This window comes from Littorina saxatilis, linkage group LG8 (genome assembly GCF_037325665.1).
Source record: "Littorina saxatilis isolate snail1 linkage group LG8, US_GU_Lsax_2.0, whole genome shotgun sequence".
Taxonomy (NCBI): Eukaryota; Metazoa; Mollusca; class Gastropoda; order Littorinimorpha; family Littorinidae; genus Littorina; species Littorina saxatilis.
In genome coordinates this window covers 55,137,074-55,157,288 of record NC_090252.1, presented here as the reverse complement: position 1 = coordinate 55,157,288, position 20,215 = coordinate 55,137,074, and the positions used below count along the sequence as shown (strand labels likewise).

General features: G+C 42.5%; 1 protein-coding gene across 1 annotated transcript in view; it reads left to right on the top strand.

The window, feature by feature from the left end:
* LOC138974742 (hexokinase-like) overlaps window positions 1–20,215 on the top strand; it is a 63,074-nt gene that overhangs the window by 37,301 nt on the left and 5,558 nt on the right. Inside the window, exons 11-12 of the mRNA XM_070347468.1 lie at window positions 1,347–1,483; window positions 11,073–11,209. Of these exons, the coding sequence (XP_070203569.1) occupies window positions 1,347–1,483; window positions 11,073–11,209 (274 nt within the window). The remainder of the gene's footprint in view (window positions 1–1,346; window positions 1,484–11,072; window positions 11,210–20,215) is intronic.

The following is a 20,215-nucleotide window of genomic DNA, read 5'->3' as shown; positions in this document are numbered from 1 at the left end:
GTGTGTGTGTGTGTGTGTGTGTGTGTGTGTGTGTATGTGTGTGTGTGTGTGTGTGTGTGTGTGTGTGTGTGTGTGTGTGTGTAGAGCGATTCAGACTAAACTACTGGACCGATCTTTATGAAATTCGACATGAGAGTTCCTGGGTATGAAATCCCCATACGTTTTTTTCATTTTTTTGATAAATGTCTTTGATGACGTCTTATCCGGCTTTTCGTGAAAGTTGAGGCGGCACTGTCACGCCCTCATTTTTCAACCAAATTGGTTGAAATTTTGGTCAAGTAATCTTCGACGAAGCCCGGACTTCGGTATTGCATTTCAGCTTGGTGGCTTAAAAATTAATTAATGACTTTGGTCATTAAAAATCTGAAAATTGTAAAAATAAATAAAAATTTATAAAACGATCCAAATTTACGTTTATCTTATTCTCCATTATTTGCTGATTCCAAAAACATATAAATATGTTATATTTGGATTAAAAACAAGCTCTGAAAATTAAATATATAAAAATTATTATCAAAATTAAATTGTCGAAATCAATTTAAAAACACTTTCATCTTATTCCTTGTCGGTTCCTGATTCCAAAAACATATAGATATGATATGTTTGGATTAAAAACACGCTCAGAAAGTTAAAACAAAGAGAGGTACAGAAAAGCGTGCTATCCTTCTTAGCGCAACTACTACCCCGCTCTTCTTGTCAATTTCACTGCCTTTGCCATGAGCGGTGGACTGACGATGCTACGAGTATACGGTCTTGCTGAAAAATGGCAGCTACTTGACTAAATATTGTATTTTCGCCTTACGCGACTTGTTCTTGTTTGTGCGGCTGCGCAAGTTATTTGCCTAGGTCATGGCCGAACGTTAGGCTCACGGAGCAATATCGCGGGATATTTTCTCACTAGAATAACAGAGACAAAGAAGGGAAGTTTTGCTATATTGTTGGATAGTCTTAAGATACAGCATATTGTAGGCTTACATGACTGTGTTTTAGATGACAGATTTGACTTCCTGAGTACAACGGTTTTGATCTGTCCAGGCGAAAGGGTACCCGCCAGTCTTGAATACAATGTGACTGCGAACAGAACTATTGGACACAGAAGCGTGTGACGTGACCATTGTTCACTGATTGAAATGCATTTAATTATTTAGCATAGTTACGGACCACGTTCGAGTTAATTACTGTAGATATGTCTAGATTCCAGCACAGGGAATATCTCCTGATATTTTAAAGGTCATATTAGCCAGAAAACTTGTCATAAATGGCGTCTTAGATAGTAGACCTTTAAATGTTATCCTGAAGGTGGCACATGTTTAAAGTTGGTAATGTGTGACTCTTTTTTGTTTAAGTGACGACAACACAACACTGCCCTGTACACAGTTCGTGTTGAACAAGCTTCAAATGAATAGCAACAAGGAAGACCGCCAAACTGTCCGTTACGTTTGCAAAACTGTTTTAAAGCGGGCTGCTGACTTAGCGGCTGCAGGTAAGTGAATTACTTAGAGCCAGCCATATCTTTATATCAACGACATATCTGTATCACCCTACTTTTATTCTGGAGATCGACATTTCCAAGTAGTTTATAGAGAATTAAGGTTATCGTAGAGGACAGTCACTTGACTAATGTTTCAACTTGTACTTGTGGTCACATATCGAAAAATACAAAACACGTTTCGTTCGATTGCCCAGGCTATGATAGACACTTTAAATAATACAGGATATAAACTTATCTGAAAAAAATCACCCAAAGTGTGAAGGCATTGCGTTGAGGAGTTACTGAAATGTACCGTTGTTTGTCTCATTCTCAGAGGAATGACACCTACACCATTCAGCATGTCATAATGTCATTGTTAGACAAGACATATGAACAAAACTGACTGTTTTGGATGCAGATGCAGATGAGATTGTTCACCCTTAACAATCCATAATTTCGCTCGAAGTATCTCTAGTATGTTGGTAAAATATTCCAAAAGTTTCAAAGCAATCCACCAAATCATTGCTAGAGTGCAGACTTTTTTGTCATAATACCCCAGACAAATGACGCAAAAAGTACCGTTTCTGACCGCTCTTGCGATCGACACCTGCATCTGTAGGAATAGCATAGCACGCGAAATACGCAAGGTAGCAAAACAAAAGAATCTATTCAGGGTAGATAATTGGTTTGACTTTCTTCTCGTATGTCAAAGTTGCACAGTTTTGCCTATTGTGATTTCTTGTCAATTTTTCATTCGGTTCTTCCCTTTTTGTCTGGTTGATTTTGAGGATACCCTTACTTGAGCGGCGGTCACGTGATCCTTGTAAAAGAAATATTTAATCCAAAAGGTGATCCTGGAGGTTATGTGATCGGTCTTAACTGGCATATAAAGTTTTAAATGAAATGACACGGGGATTAGTGCTTTAATTTGGGTTTGAAATATGTTGCAATAATTTTTTGGCCAAGTTTAGACCAAACATAAATACATACACAACTCACTAACTAACCATACATCTCTTTCTTACGATAACATCCACAACGACAACAACAAGATCAAACAGTATTACAGTCATTAACAACACATGTTTTCTGAATAAGGTAGGGGAATAAATGGCCTTTTCATTCAACAGCCTCATCAGAAAGATCTGCCCTCAAACGCATCTGCCCACTTTTTTATGACGGGTAGCATAGAACTGCTGATGGAGTTTTGACAAATAGTATAGTATAGTATAGTATAATATAGAGTAGCAGCTGAGATGGACAAAATCTCAATATTTGACTTGTCAGAAGGGGGAGTAACTTAAACAAAGTAACTTACCCGCCAGAAATTGCAGAAGGCTGTTGCGTACCACACACATTATTTTAGTCTGTCGGCCAGTGACCACTTGGGTCAACCCGACGGGGTTGAGGTTGTTACCACATTTTTTGACAGATGTTAACGATAGTATTCTAAATATAGAGTCTTGGGGCTTTTCGTTATACCGCTTTTGAGAAAAACGTGGTTTTGTGTGCGTATTTTCCTTTTTTGTGCTTACTATTCCCGTTTAGAGGGTTGGGTTAAGCGGGCATAGAAGTTGAACCGCTTATCTGACATTCTTTAACGGCATATCATTGGAAAGGTAAGGTAATCATACAGATTTTGACGTCAATTAAAATGACGTCACGTTGTTCGTATTTATGTAGTGATGACGTATTTTTGTTTCTTTAAAATATCGATACCAGCAAAGTCGCCGCTTTGGGTGTTTCATTTAAATCATTTGAAAATATGCAAGACATAAAATACAACTATACAGTTTTAATCGGAAGTAAGTAAAACATGTTATGGTGCATCCTAATAGGGGAAGGGCCCCTAATATGGACCACTTTTTGTTTCACGCTGCTAACTAGCTTGTTTTTTTGCAAAGCTGTTTCATTTTGTGTTTGGTAGTTGTTCTCTCTTTCGTAAATCTTGAAGACTAATTAGAGAGAACTAGCTTTTACAGTCATTTGCTAAAAATAAAATACAGAAAAAAATCACAACTGGTCCATATTAGGGGCCTGGGCGCTTAATATGGACCAGTGATGAGACCTTCGAGAATCACTGTAAAAAGCCCTGTTTTCTTCAAAATAACATGATACAACTTGCAACTTACCATGCAAGTCAGCCTAATTGAAATATGCTTCAGATTTACAGGTTTGGATTCGACGAGAACTGTATTTGAAACACAAGAGGAAACTGTTTAAAACAAATCAAAAACAGAGAGAAAATAATTGAAATGATCAACTTTCACGTAAAGAAGTATAATTTTTTGAAATCTCGAGGGCTAGTTATAGGTCATTTTCAGCAAGCTTCTTGAGAATGACTGAAACCGTCCTTTATCTTTTCTTTTCTTCTATTTGTTGAAGGTGGTCCGTATTAGGGAACACAGAGATACTTCGAGTTTTTGCTATAATTATTTTGTCTGTGACAGAAAGTCGGGGCCAACACTGCTAAAGTGTAGCGAATACAGCCTTAGCTGTCCTATAATGCAATTGTTGTGTGTTTATAGCTTTGTCTTTGGAGAGAAATTGGTCCATTTTAAGCGTCAGATTTAGAGTGAACGAAGCTAAAAGTGTGAAAAAAACAAAAGGGAGAAAAAAACTAACGGTTTTGTGCGTCCACAACTTTTTTGACATGTGCAAGTTATCAAGAGAGGATGCATTCAGCGAATAAAACTGTTCTGAGCGCTCTGGCACCATTAGTTTGTCAGAACGAAAGGTGGTCCATATTAGGACCCAGTCCATATTAGGAGGCCCTTCCGCTATAATTTGCACGTGTACATGTGACGTCACAAACATACACACCTTCTTAATCTTGACTGCACTGGTGCTTTGGAAGGTCTGCTAAAAGTTCATCTCGGGAAATCAATATTTCAGCAATGGTTGTCGACATTTTATCCCAAAAAAACACCTAATGTTTGGATTGTGAGTTATTAGGGGAAATTCTTTGGGACGAATACAATTTTCCCTCATTCTTTTACTCCTTTCTTCTGTTCAGCAATGTGCTTATTGGAAGCACACATGCCGAATGCAAATGATCAGAGGTACCTTAATTGTTAATTAAGTGAGATAAAATGACAAATGATTCAAGTGATGACGTGTTTCAACGCTATTATCACACCACAGCCAGTTTATTTTGATGTTCCCCCAGGTTTGTTCCTTCGTAAGTAAGTTGACGTGAAGGTTTAAAATGTATAATATACACACAAAGGTGTGAATCAAGTTATTTCACAATCGTCATGCAGTCAGTGTGTGCAGAAGCAGTTCTTTGGAAATCAGTGGATAGCGAGTCTAAAAATAATACTGTGAGTGATGACAGTTTTTATGGTTTTTCTGTGGCATATTTACACGAGTATACATAATTAGGAAGGGTCGGAGCTGAAGGGGCGTGTCATCAGACACACGTTCTTAGAACAACAGAGAAGAAACCAACACCAAAGACGCCAAAAGTCTACTTCTTTTAGCTATATATCACTCATCTCCGAAAAAAACACAGCCCTGAAAATAGTGTTTTCAGTACAATGTACCGTCTTACAGGCACACTAATGATCACATCAAAACAGTTTGGCTTATCATCTTAGATCTGACCAGGCTTTTACTCGGGGTAAGACCATTCCTTCAATTTGTCTCATGCCAAAACACAGCACTCTGGCTGCTTTTTGCGGTGAGTTTTATTGTTATTGTGACTACATTTCAAATGTTACTTGTTGCATTTAAACACTTCATTCATCAAAATAATTACCACTGTACACAGGTAGCATTTAGACTATTTGTTTCTTTAGTATGTGACAGAGTGGAGGGATGTTCTTATTTCACGTAAAAGCCTGCCCCGATCTTATAAGGTGCGCCTAACTCTTTTCAATAGAAGCATTGAGCCTTTAAGCTGAATCCAAACTGTGTTAGATCTGAAACATTCAAAGATAAGTCTGGTTTGTCTCCAACAACAATAAGAAAGAGAAAGCGAGAGAGAGGGACCCCTCCCACACACACACACACAAACACTCACACTCACCCAACCACATCTTACGCATGTACATATCGTTTCAGATATCCGTCTCCGTTTCTTCATGTAAAAAGTGTGATTAACCTGTTGCATGTGATATCCGCTCTTGTTACAAAATGTTCAACAAAACATCATTGGAAAATTACTAAGTCTACGGACATCCATTGACACGACCTAATTCTGCTGAATCGTATGTCTCTTTTGACTGCTTAGAAAAGCGAAGGATGGAAATATGATTTTCTCAAAGCCAAATTGGATGTTGCAATGATGTACAAAATATGTTTATTTCTTTATTAATGATAAAAAATTGCACTTGGTGAAAACCATTGGTGTATACAAGCACTTAAAGCTACCAACCCCCGGTCTGTGTTGACGTGTGATTTTGCAGGGTAGGGTCACAGTAACGAACGTATCGCGTACACTAGGATTTTCTGCCACATGAAATACATATCTTTTGATGCCTAATAAAAAACAAACACGTCAGTATGATACAGGGATTACATTATTTTGAATTTCTTTGAAAACACGCCTTTACAAAGTGCCAGTCTTAGAAAAAAAAATTCGAAAAAAGATAGGAAGACTCAAGAAACCGGAAGTATAACTCAATCATTGTTTGCAATCATATATATACGGTAGCTTATTGCTGTTAAAACATTCTCAAACTTTTTTGTGATCAGTAAAACATTTACTTTTGAGCGTACAATGATGTCTTTTAGGTTTAATCTAAATACACGTTCTACGAACATTATGCAACAAAAGTACATTTCAGATACATGAAACCCTGACAATACATTTTCGTCAAATTCAAACCTATATGAATTGACGATGCATTACATAAGATTCAAAAACAAAACAAAATGTACTTTTTTCATAATCATATGCACTTTTGTTGGAAAAGGCTTTTCCTGAGATAACGTGTGAACAGCTGAAAATAGCGCATCAGCCAGTAGATAACCGGAAGTTGAATAAAATGCTAATGTGACACCGTTATGAGAGTTCCTGGTTTTTATCTCCAATGGCTTACCTACTCATATGTATATTTGTTGATGAGATAAGTGGCAAAGAGAGTTCATATGCCTTAATCTTTAACTATACCCCCTAATCATAGGACTTAATTTACAGTAAAGGGTAGGTTTCGATTTAATCCAACATAACTTTTATCCAGCGTTTTCGGCAATTTCAAATGCATACACTTCAACGTACAATGTAACTAACTTAACAATGGCAGTGCCTACTACGAACAGAAGACTTGCACTTTTTGAAGAAACCGGGATACGTCTAGGATTAATTTAAAATTAATAATGTTTTTGGCAACCGGTACCCCCAGACTTTCTTTCTTTATTTGGCGTTTAACGTCGTTTTGAACCGTTCAAGGTTTAATCGCGACGGGACCCCCAGACTGAGGGCTGCCCTTTATAAGAAGTCCATTTCTACCATTTCCAATAGGCAAATTAAGAAGAAAGAAATATCCTAGCTTACTTTAGTGTAATGTAATTTGCTTGCATACCCTTTGGGGGCATGCTGTGGGGATTTTAGCTTGTTTTGTCATAGTAAATGAAGACATTGAGACATGTATGAACGTTTTCTGAAATTTGAAGCTGACGCAATGAACAACAGGTATGCCAAATATAACCAATGCTACAATCACTTATCATTCACTCTAATTACATTTTGAGCATAGAATTTCACATACAATGGTCGTCATAGCAGTGAATGAGTCTCTTTCTGATGATGTATACATCTTTTTCGGTCATGTTTTCAAGGCGGGTAGGGAGCAAATTAAAAAACATTTTGTACATAACGAAACTGCATGTCAAAAGTCTAAAACGGTTACCTTTAATAATCAGATGCATAAAGCTTCATAAAAGATTACTTTTGTTTTAAAAAATGTCAATATATATTAAATGCGAGTTTTATAAAATGCAAAATACTTATTTTAGACAAATAATTCGACATTATGAGGCAAAACCGGAAGTGAAAAATTAGAAAACTCGTATTTCCTTATAACAGTTTCATCTTTCGTATGCTGCATCAAATGACATCTGGCAGGACAAAACTATCTTCTTCCAGGGCTGTACGTGTTTATGTCAGGTTTTATCCCCAGTCGATCTTTTTCTCTTTTTTGAAGCTGATGCACATTGACTCAATGTTGTTTCATATGGCTGGTGTCTGCCAAATGGAACTAACCAATATGGATGCCAAGTCAGTCCATCTATAAGAAAAATCGACTTGTGTGTGTATGTATGATTGCAATATTAACCTGGGACTGAATTATCTTCACTTATCGTTTGGAAGAATGACATATTTTGATTTTCTCAACACAATGTTGTACTCGCAGGTTAATGTCTAAAAGTATCCATAGGAAGAATGTTGTTTGTATATTGCCTGATAGAATAAAGCCTTAGCTTTTGTTTAGTGTATAATTTACACTTGTCTGTTTGCCGAAACGAAGTATACGACGTTTATTTGCAACATACCCCCTGCGCCAAAACTGCGTTTTTGGTAGAATAGGGGTTAGGTTACAAAGACGCTCCACACTCAAAAGCGGTACAACGGAGCCATTTTTCGTTTTCCGAACATCGGCTGTAAATTGAATAAGCTTTCTGAAAAACATCATCTCTAACCCAACCCCGTCCGGTTGACCCTTGACTATAGCTGGGCGATGCACTAATTATAAAACAGCGTTTGGGCACGTTCACATGATAATACATATAATCATACTTGTTTGGAATCAGTAGCCTGTCCGCAGCCCGAATAAAACATCCAACTGGGAGGCCTGTTCTCGTGTCCAGATATCATGACGACGATTTTGCCCAGGACATTATTGTCTGCATATGCATTGTTTATTCCCCCCTCTGCTTCTTTCTCTCTGTAAACGTGTAGTGCTAGTTATTTTTCGGCAACTTACCCAACAACCAAAATCACTTACCCAACAACGGGCCTGAATCCTCGATAGCTCACAGGTTCACGAGCTAGACTTTGAGGGAACTACTTTAGCGATTGAAAAGTTTTGAACGCTCTAATGTACGAAATGTACATCTCTAGACCAAACAATACAAACATACTGCATTTAAACTGGCAACTACAGGCTTGAACACATTAATCTCCATATAATAAATCCATGAGTTAGGTTGTTTTCTAAATCCAAACAGTCTAACGATCAGTGCAGAGAAACTCGCTTTAGATCTCTTATGAGTGCAAGCAAACTCCCAAGGCAAGTAACTCTCGTACTCTGTCTAACAACAAGAGTAGTTCCCCTTCCAAATTTTCTGAACTGAGTTGCTTGGACAAAATACTGCAATCCGACGGTTAGTTTTCGACAATATTTCATTTTATAAACAGATCACACGCAACCAAATGCACACATCTCATCAATTGAAAGAACATACAGCGGTTTCATACACTATTTTGCCCCAGAAAACTGAACTTCATGTAACCGTGTGCCAATCTACTTTCCTCTTTCGTACTGAACTCAAACACTAAGCAGACGACACAAGTTATATTACCCAGGTTCTTTTATTCCATACGATGAAATGGGGAAAATGTGGGATAACGGGGGTTTATCTTCAAATACAACTTTCACTGTATAGGACTAAACAACTTAAAAAAAAACAATATTCTCACTCTTCATTCTAAAACTACATTCTTTCCCTAAAGATACCCTTTAAAACACACCAAATCCTTTCCCCAAACTACACTCTACTCTAAATCCTCACTCTCAACTTTAATCCAAAAAAACCACAATGAGACTCTAATTTAAAACAAACGAAATCTAAAAAAACAACCTAAAAAACAATTCTTTAAAAAAAACCAAATCTACAAAAACTCTAACAAAATCTGACCAAAATCTCTCCACTAAATCTAACTACTCTTCACTAACAAAACCTAGTCTATAAAAACAAATCTACGCCCCACTAAAAAAGAAAAGACCTAACTAAACGACCTAACTAAACCCAAAAAGACCTAAAAGAACCCCTCTAGAAAGAAAGACCTGAATCTAACTAGAACCCCGTCGCACGCTCCGACATCCTGCAAACCACAGAATGCACGCCGTAAGCATACGTAAACAAATCAACAATTGCAAATACCACAAGCTAACTCATTAAACAACAAAACACATCATTCCTACCAAATAACATGCCTACAATACATATACCGTTCTCTCAAACAACGGTCTTCTAAAGCATTCACACACAAAAATCTTCCCCACCATTCCAACTCACAAAACAATCTACTTGAACATTCAAATAAATCCTCCCCCCAAGCAGCATACTATTCTTTTCACCGCCTACCCATTTACAGAAAGAAAATTGTTTTAACCTACCAGCAAAAGAATCCTCACATTCCGGAAAGATTTCTGGCCGTGACAGACATGTCACATAACGGCATTAAAAACACGCCGCACCAAATACACATATTCTTCCCTCAAAGATTCCAAGCAAAAGCACAGTCCCAGCGTCCACATCCTGCGCGCCGGTGTCACAAGATTAACCCATTCAACTCGAGGGGTGTCAGGCAGCCCCACTTTCTTTAGTTAGTGCCTAACGTCACCTTCAACTATTCAACTTTACATCGCGGCGGAGGGAAAAAAGGAGATGGAACAAAGCCACCTGTCAATTGTTTCTTGTTCACAAAAACATTAATCACAAAATTTACTCCAGAGGCTTGTACCAAAAAAACGATCGTTTTACCTATGCAAATTTTAGAATCGGCTATTCCGCGAGACCAATTCAATAGAAATGAAACTCAGTCTCGGAAACCTTAATGGATCCCCGATAGTATAGAGGTACCACGAGTTCACACGGATGCACACAAGTGCATGTGTACCGTAACTCGTTCCCAAGCTCACATTCATACAGTTGTTAACGTTGGAACACGGGTGCACAAGTTTGTCTGCTTGTCCCATTCGAAGAAAGAACATTTCCTAAGCGATACCAAAACATGAACAGAACACACACTATCTGCCTTTACTGCCACAGCAGAATAACAACATAACAGTGTACTTGATTTTAGTTCAAAACAGGGAAACTGACAAGAAGTGTTAACAGAATTGACTGTTTTTACCTGAACTATACAACTGCGCATTATTCAATCGCCTGCGCAGGTAGACTGGTTGAGTGAATTGGATTCGATCAAACTTCCACACAAAAACTCCTGTTTTCTTTGAATAACTGAAGAAAGGAGGAAGAAAGAGGTTACATACCTCGTCTCAGTGATTATTAAAAAATAATGGTCTCAGTTCGCGGTCATGAGAAAGCTCGCTGAAGCTCGCATTTTTCATGATCTGCTAACTTCGACCATTATTTTGAATAATCACTAAGACTCCGCATGTAGCCTCTACTTATTTGTCTTTGAAAAAAATAAAACTCAATATTATTGCTGTGCAAGTGACACACATTTTTACTGGCCTTATGGTTCTACTATAGCCCCTCGGATTGTATACTGGCCCTTGGCGGTTGATTCTGCCATCCCTGAGCAGGCTTCACAACATGCTATTATTCTAATGATGAACCGCCCAACACTGTTAAAAGCCATGTGTTGACTTGGTTCTAAAATGTATGCATGTTTTATATTTTTCAGGTGTAGCGACACTAATTAATCTTCTGGATGTACCTGAGGTCTCTGTCGCCATAGAAGAAGACATCGATGAGAGTCATTCTGAATTTCTGAAACATTTGGAAAAAAGGGCCTCCGAGCTTGTGAACCCCAAGTTGAAAGTGAGTGCAAACATTGTTTATCAAAATAAGCATGGGGATGTCTGATGACTTTCACTGATCTTTTTACATTTAGTCAAGTTTTGACTAAATGTTTTTTAACGTAGAGGAGGAAATCGAGACGAGGGTCGTTGTGTATGTGTGTGTGTGTGTGTGTGTGTGTGTGTGTGTGTGTGTGTGTGTGTGTGTGTGTGTGTGTGTGTGTGTAGAGCGATTTAGACTAAACTACTGGGCCGATCTTTATGAAATTGGACATGAGAGTTCCTGGGTATGATATCCCCGGATGGTTTTTTTCTTTTTTTGGATGAATGTCTTTGATGACGTCATATCCGGCTTTTCGTGAAAGTTGAGGCGGCACTGTCACGCTCTCATTTTTCAACCAAAGTGGTTGAAAATTTGGTAAAGTATTCTTCGACGAAGCCCGGACTTCGGTATTGCATTTCAGCTTGGTGGCTTAAAAATTAATTAATGACTTTGGTCATTAAAATTCTGAAAATTGTAAAAAAAACCAATTGGTTATAAAACGATCCAAATTTACGTTCATCTTATTCTTCGTCATTTTCTGATTCAAAAAACATATAAATATGTTATATTTGAATTAAAAACAAGCTCTGAAAATGAAAAGTATATAAATTATTATCAAAATTAAATTTTCGAAATCAATTTAAAAACACTTTAATCTTATTCCTTGTCGGTTCCTGATTCCAAAAACATATAGATATGATATGTTTGGATTAAAAACACGCTCAGAAAGTTAAAACGAAGAGAGGTACAGAAAAGCGTGCTATCCTTCTCAGCGCAACTACTACCCCGCTCTTCTTGTCAATTTCACTGCCTTTGCCATGAGCGGTGGACTGACGATGCTACGAGTCTTGCTGAAAAATTGCATTGCGTTCAGTTTCATTCTGTGAGTTCGACAGCTACTTGACTAAATGGTGTAGTTTCGCCTTACGCGACTTGTTAGATCATCCGAATGAATGGATTACTAATTCAGCATCCTTGCAATTTGTCCTAGTTTAGAAAACAGTGTCACGTTTCACTATATCACATAAGGTGATTATGAAACCGTTAGTTACTTCTAACTAACTAACCACACCACGATCCACTCTCGCAGTTATACAATTAAATAGAAACTACAAAAGTATAAGTTTCAGACGCCTATTTCTGTAATAACTCGCCACCTCCCTCGAGACTTCACTCAAAATATGTTCTTTTACGTTCAAAACGTAAAATACCAAGAGGTCACTGACAAAAAATGCCAGTTAAAGTATAAACAATTATAGTAACACGCTGATCCCGTGTATAGCTAGGAAATATATCTGATCTGCCTAAAAGTGCTAGTTTATGCAGGTGTCACACACCCCACGCTGTCACCACTCGAGTATAATCATGAATATCACAGATGACTAGGTGGTAATAAGGGTGCATAAGACATGGTGCAACTTAGCTTTTTGCCACTGAGTGGGCGGCCCGTAATTAGTTCATAGTCTCCACAACTGCTCCGTCGAAAGAAGTGCTGGTTGGCGTGGCGACGAAGCAGGGAACAGTGGAGACATCAGGCGCCACACCCAGTCGTTGGTTAACCGGTTAGCTGGTTACGTCAGATGATTCCGGTTACAGCGTCTGCAGTTAACAGCATCCCGCAGATAGGCAGCAGAAACGTTCCGTTGTAGCAGAAGAAGAAAAAAGGCTGCAACAAAAAGCCTCGGTACACTAAACATGTCAAGCTACCCCTCAACCTCCACCTTTAAACATGTCATCTATACATATCTCATCGAGCACGTGGGCCTGCACAAACGAACTTTTATAACAACAAATCAGCCATTTCCTTCCTTCTCTCCATATCTGCAAAAAACATATACATATTCATATTTTAGCGTCACAACTTATGCGCTAACCTGGAAAGAACAACAGAGAGTATTTCATTCCACAAACACAGACTCGTCAACAGCGTTAAAGAATGATTTATTAGCTCAAAAGCCTATGTAGGTAGCACTCTCATTGAAGCGAAAACCGCTTCCTCCTTTGAATGGCACCTGTTCGTCAACAGCGATACCCCATCACCCTCTTGCCGAAGCCTTTATGCGGTGACATTACTTTCACGCACGGCGCAGAGAATTTGACGACCCGTCAACGTCAGACCGCATGTGAACGGAGAGAAAGTGGTCTCAAACTGTAGTTTCCTGAAGCCCTCCTGTGCATGCAGAGCGGCGCGTTGAATATCAATGCAGAACTCAAAGCGATGAAGTCCATCAAACTAGCAGGAAATATAAGACACCGACCGTTCTCCCCAGCGCTGAGTTTTCGAGTGTGTAGTTAACATGTCTCAGACAGACAAACTTGACAAAAACACGTGACTCACCTTGTCACTACCCCAGTTCAGTTATCGACAATTCTGCCTCGACACCAGAAATCAACCCCGTGAAATCCGTGCGACACAAAATACCCGTGTTCGCTGTCAGCAAAAACCGACAACCCTTGACAGAAATTACAACAGGCGCTTTCTGTCGCAATTCGAGAAAGGCACCCGACAGAGTTACTCTTCGAACCATGTCACTAAATCGTGACACACCTCCCCTCTTCAAGACGAAACCTCGGTTTCGCTCTCAGTCATGTTCTACTCTACAGCCCGAGAGAGAAAATCAGCTCCAACATTGTCGCCCGGAATGACGCGTACCGTGAATTGGTACGGTTGGAGAATCAACGCCCAGCGCATAAGTCTGGCGTTTGCCAACCTTGCAACCTGAAGGTATTGCAGAGGTTGATGGTCCGTCTCCAGACAGAAAGGTCGTCCGTAAAGGTACGCCTCGAACTTCTGAATGCCCCAGACAATGGCGAGACACTCGCGCTCAACCGTTGCATATGCTGCCTCGGCCGAGGTCAGCTTACGTCTGGCGAAGCAAACATGGTGCAAAAACCCCTCCGTCTCCTGAAGCAACACTGCTCCAAGTCCTTTCCCTGAAGCGTCTGTCCTCAGCACGAAGTCCTTCTTCAGGTCTGGTAGCCGGAGTATAGGCTGACTGGTGAGTCGCCTCTTTAGTGTGTTGAATGCGGAGCTGCATTCCTCAGTCCACACTACAACCGTCGGTTGTAGTTTCTTGGTAAGGTTGGTCAGTGGAAGTGCGATTTCGGCGAAATGCGGGATGAAGCGTCTGTAGAAGCTGGCAAGGCCCAGGAAAGACCTGACTTCTTTCTTAGTGCGCGGTGGCTCCGCCTCCCAAATCTTCTGGATCTTGTCATCCTCTGGAACGAGCAATCCCTCGCCGACAACATGACCCAGGAAAGCCAATTCCCGAAATCCCAAGTAGCACTTTGACGGTTTAGCTCCAAGATTTCCGTCCTTCAACCTTCCGAACATGTCGTGCAGGGCGTCGAGATGTTCAGTCCATGTCTCAGTCGCGATCAGCACATCGTCGATGAAACTGCTGATGTCCTCGCGCTTCAGTGGTTCCAAAAGTTTCCTCATCATGCGAGTGAAGACGGCTCCTGCATTCTGTAGTCCAAAAGGCATGACTGTCCACTGGTACTGGCCGAATGGAGTGGTGAATGCAGTCTTTGGGCGATCTTCCTCTGCAACAGGAATTTGCCAGTATCCCTTGGTGAGGTCTAGTTTGGAAAAAATACTTGGCCTTGGCCAAGTGACTGAAGAGGTAGTCCACATCAGGCATGGGTTCCGCATCAAACGCCGTAATCTTGTTCAGCTTCCGGTAGTCGACACAGAACCTGACGCGTCCATCCTTCTTCTTCACAAGTACAATTGGTGAACTGTAGGGAGAGTTCGCTGGCTCGATGACGCCCAACTTCGTCATGTCGGCGATTTCCTTCCTGACCACCTCTTTCTGTGCATGAGGCATGGGATACTGCTTCGTCCTCACTGGCTGCTTCTCCAGCAAGTCGAAGGTAAATTCCTCTAGATGCATCTGAAGTGGTATATCTGTAAGGACACGTGTCGCATCCTTCAGGATCTCTTGCAGGTCCGCCTGCTGGTCGTCCCCAAGATCAGGTGAGACGTGCACGTCCGTGTAGTTCTCACTAGTCTCCAGCGGACAAACGGTACACGACCTTCTCCCTGTTCATCCGTTGTCTCGTCCATCACGACAGCAACTGTCTCTGTCTCTTTGTCCTTTTCCTTCTCGTCTTTGTTCTTCTCCCCGTAGGCAGTCCTTTCCACATAGGCGCGCAGCAGGTTGACGTGGTACAGGCGTGGTTTCCCGTTCATCACAATCCGGTAGTCGTTCTGGCCCACCTTCGCTGTCACCTCAAAAGGTCCTTGCCACTGCAGTTGTAGCTTGTTGTGTTTGACAGGTAGAAGTAGCAACACTCGTTCTCCAATCTTGAAGCTGCGCGGCCGTGCCTTGCGGTCGAATCCTCACGCGTAACGCTGTGCTGCTCTTCCCAGGTTTTCTTGAGCCAGTTTGCAGGTCTCTTCAATCCTGTTCCTGAGTTCTACGATGTAGGTCGCTGTCGTTTGCACCTCCTCGTCAGCTTCTTCGTCTGTCCAAGCCTGACGCAGGATCTTCTTCGTCTGTCCAAGCCTGACGCAGGATCTTCTTCGTCTGTCCAAGTCTGACGCAGGATCTTCTTCGTCTGTCCAAGCCTGACGCAGGATCTTCTTCGTCTGTCCAAGCCTGACGCAGGATCTTCTTCGTCTGTCCAAGCCTGACGCAGGATAGCCATGGGACCGCGTACCTGTCTGCCGTACAACAGCTCAAATGGGGAAAAACCCAAGCTCTCCTGAGGAACCTCGCGGTATGCGAAAAGCAGTGCTGGGATGTACCTGTCCCACGTGCGGGGTTTCTCCTGAGCTAGTTTCCTCAGCATGGTTTTCAAGGTACCATTGAACCTTTCCACCAGTCCGTTGCACTGAGCATGGTAAGGAGTGGTGAAATGCTGCTCAAGCGATAGCAGTCATGCTGCCTCCGCCATCACTCCTCCCGTGAACTGAGTGCCTCTGTCGGTGAGAACTTCTGATGGAATTCCCAGCCGGGACCACATGGTAACCAGTGCTTCAGCTACTCGCGTAGCTTCGATCGATTTCAGAGGGATCGCCTCTGGATTTCGGGTGGCGTAATCCACCATGGTCGAGATGTATCTGTTTCCGTCCTCAGACGCAGGCAAGATGGGCCCGATGATGTCAACTGCCACCCGACGAAAGGGTTCGTCGATGAGCGGCATCTTTTCTAAGGGGACCTGCCTCACCCTTCCTTTGGCAACCACCTTCTGGCACTTGTCGCATGACGCACAGAACCGTCGGATATCCGTACAGATGCCTGGCCAATAGAAGTGGCGCCACACACGGTCCGTGGTCTTCTTGGTGCCAAGATGACCTCCAAGAATTGAGTCGTGTGCCGTTGCCATGACACCCTCGCGAAACTCGCGAGGCACGACAACCTGTTTGAAAGCTCACGGTAAAGCAGCTTCTTCTCCCTGAGGAACTTTGACTTCCCATGCTTCCCGGTCAGCTTCACCTTTCCCGACTTCGCGTGCTCCCGAGGAGTTGCTAGTGTCGGGTCAGATTCCTGAGCCTTCGCGAGAAGCGCGGGGGTCACGTTCCCCAGGGCAGCTCGTGCGGCAGGTAGGGGTTTGAGAGGTTTGTTTTCTTGCTCCGCCTGTGCCCGCGTGAGCACTGAGATGACGTCGGGAGTCCGGTAGACGGGAACCTCCCTGATGACGCCGTCCACAAACTGAACACGGTTCCCGATGAGCAGGTCGTATGGAGGATCGTCCATGACGATGGCCACAATGGTCCCCGTGAACAACGGTGTTAAGACCTTGATCACGGCTGTGTTCAAGTCGTAAGCGTGAGATGCTTCGGCCATTCTCACTCTGATACTGTCTCCTGTGTAGGCCATAGCCGGAACTAGACTCGCCCGAACCACTATCATGTCTGCCCCAGTGTCTCGCAGACCTTCGCCCTTCACTCCGTTGACGTAGACGTTACAATGCGGCTGGAAGTGTTTCCTGGAGCACGGAACGCAGAGTTGCAGAATAGTACAAGTGCTCGTGACGTCCCTGAACTCTTCACTGCCAACAAAATGCACGCCTTTCTGGTCAGACTGTCGCTTATGGCAGTCCTTTTTGACGTGGCCCCGCTTGCCACAGTAGAAACAAAGGATGTCGTTCCTGGAACTTGATCCCTTATGTCCCTGATCGTCCTTCCCGTCCTTGGGTCCTGAAGAACCTGAATTTCCTGACTTGCCCGGCCGTGAGCCTGAAGATTTGCCGGAGATCGCCTGGGCGTCCTCGTGTACCCTGATCCAGTCTGCTGCCTCCTGGGTAGTCTTTGGCTGGTGTTCCTGCACGAAAGTCACCACCTCAGGTCGCAGGCTGGACATCAGCTGTTCCATTACAATAAGGTCGGCCAGGTCTTCGACTGTCCAGTTCTTCTCGGCCATCTCCACCCAGCGCCGCAGGTAGAGATTCAGACGTGCCACAAATTGATGACTCAGCTCGCCGCTCAGTCTCTTGCTGTTCCGCAGACGACGTCGGTAGGCTTCAGCAGTCAGGTTGAAGCGCTGGAGTAACGCCTTCTTCAGGGCTTGATAGTCCCTTGCCTCGTCGTCATCCAAAGCGTTGTAGAGCTGCAATGCGCGTCCTTTTAAACAAGTGCTGAGGCGGCTAGCCCACGTGGCTCCTTCCCACTTCTGGTCAGATGCAATACGTTCAAACCTGCGTAGAAAGTCGTCAAGCTCGTCCTTGTCGTCGTCAAACGTCGGCAGTCTCGTTCGGTCAGTAACAAACGTCGGCGCGGTAGTCTGAGTAAGCGTACCCTTCTCTGCCTGTAGCCTAGCTAGCTCCAGTTGGAGATCGCGATCCGCCTGCTCTTTCTTTTCCCGTCTGTCACGTTCGTCTCTCTTTTCCTGTCTGTCTCGTTCGGCCTGTCGTTCCCTTTCTTGTCTGTCAAGTTCGTCTTTCTTGTCCTGTCTGTCACGTTCGACCTGTCGTTCCCTTTCTTGTCTGTCAAGTTCGTCTTTCTTGTCCTGTCTCTCACGTTCGGCCTGTCGTTCCCTTTCTTGTCTGTCAAGTTCGTCCTTCTTGTCCTGTCTGTCACGTTCGACCTGTCGTTCCCTTTCTTCTCTGTCAAGTTCGTCCTTCTTGTCCTGTCTGTCTCGTTCGGCCTGTCGTTCCCTTTCTTGTCTGTCAAGTTCGTCTTTCTTGTCCTGTCTGTCACGTTCGACCTGTCGTTCCCTTTCTTGTCTGTCACGTTCGTCTCTCTTTTCCTGTCTGTCTCGTTCGGCCTGTCGTTCCCTTTCTTGTCTGTCAAGTTCGTCTTTCTTGTCCTGTCTGTCACGTTCGACCTGTCGTTCCCTTTCTTGTCTGTCAAGTTCGTCTTTCTTGTCCTGTCTCTCACGTTCGGCCTGTCGTTCCAGTCTGTCGGCTTCTTCTTTTCTAGTCTGTCGCTCCAAATCTTCCCTACGTTCCAGCTCCTTGCGTTTAACCAAGCTACGCGCTCTAGCGCGTGCATCTTGCTCTGTCTGTTCCTCACTACCAGGAGTTTCGAAAGTTAATCTCTTCGTAAGAGATCCCTCTGCAGCCATGGTTAGTTTAGAAAAGCTTTATCACAAAGGTAAGTCTAACGCAGCTATAGCTAGAACCCGCGGTGATGAAACAATGGATACAAAAATCCAGCAACAGGAAAACGCAGAAGAAAAATCCAAACGGTGTAGAACAAAACGCGTAGCCTATTTTATGGCTGCTTTTTGCGGTAAAACAAAATGTTTCCCACAGCCGTGGCCTACTTTATCGGCTGCTTTTTTCGGTGAAACAGAGTGTTTCCCACAGCCGTGGTTAGGACAAAAGTCCTCGGACCCTCCCCCCCCCCCCCCCCCCAATTCCAACAAAGTCAAAATATGGAGAAAAATCCAAGTAAAAACAAGACGGTAGAAATGTAACCTGTTACAGAATGCGAAACAACAAAGTAGAGAACACTGAGCAAAACGAATAACAAATCCGCTAACCCTGCTCAGCTCTCTGCAACGGAAAACTCTGAACGCACAACAACAAAGATTCACAAACAAAGGAAAGGGAAATAATCACAGTTAGCGCATACAATAGCTCACAAATTACAATTTACATTTCCTGCAAGATGTGAATCGCTTAAGGTGTGGTATATGATCAAAACTATACAAAAAAGGGTAGTTCCAAGCAGAAATAAGTCGAGCACAGACGAGATTATCTGCTCTTAGTTATCCTTAATTGGTGGGTCTTTATCAGTTGGAAATTAACTGAGTAAATCCCGGACGAGCCCCCATGTGTCACGTTTCACTATATCACATAAGGTGATTATGAAACGGTTAGTTACTTCTAACTAACTAACCACACCACGATCCACTCTCGCAGTCATACAATTAAATAGAAACAACAAAAGTATAAGTTTCAGACGCCTGTTTATGTAATAACTCGCCACCTCCCTCGAGACTTCACTCCAAAATATGTTCTTTTACGTTCAAAACGTAAAATACCAAGAGGTCACTGACAAAAATGCCAGTTAAAGTATAACAAATTATAGTAACACGCTGATCCCGTGTATAGTTAGGAAATATATCTGATCTGCCTAAAAGTGTTAATTTATGCAGGTGTCACACACCCCACGCTGTCACCACTCGAGTATAATCATGAATATCACAGATGACTAGGTGGTAATAAGGGTGCATAAGACATGGTGCAACTTAGCTTTTTGCCACTGAGTGGGCGGCCCGTAATTAGTTCATAGTCTCCACAACTGCTCCGTCGAATGAAGTGCTGGTTGGCGTGGCGACGAAGCAGGGAACAGTGGAGACATCAGGCGCCACACCCAGTCGCTGGTTAGCTGGTTAGCTGGTTACATCAGATGATCCCGGTTACAGCGTCTGCAGTTAACAGCGTCCCGCAGATAGGCAGCAGAAACGTTCCGTTGTAGCAGAAGAAGAAAAAAGGCTGCAACAAAAAGCCTCGGTACACTAAACATGTCAAGCTACCCCTCAACCTCCACCTTTAAACATGTCATCTATACATATCTCATCGAGCACG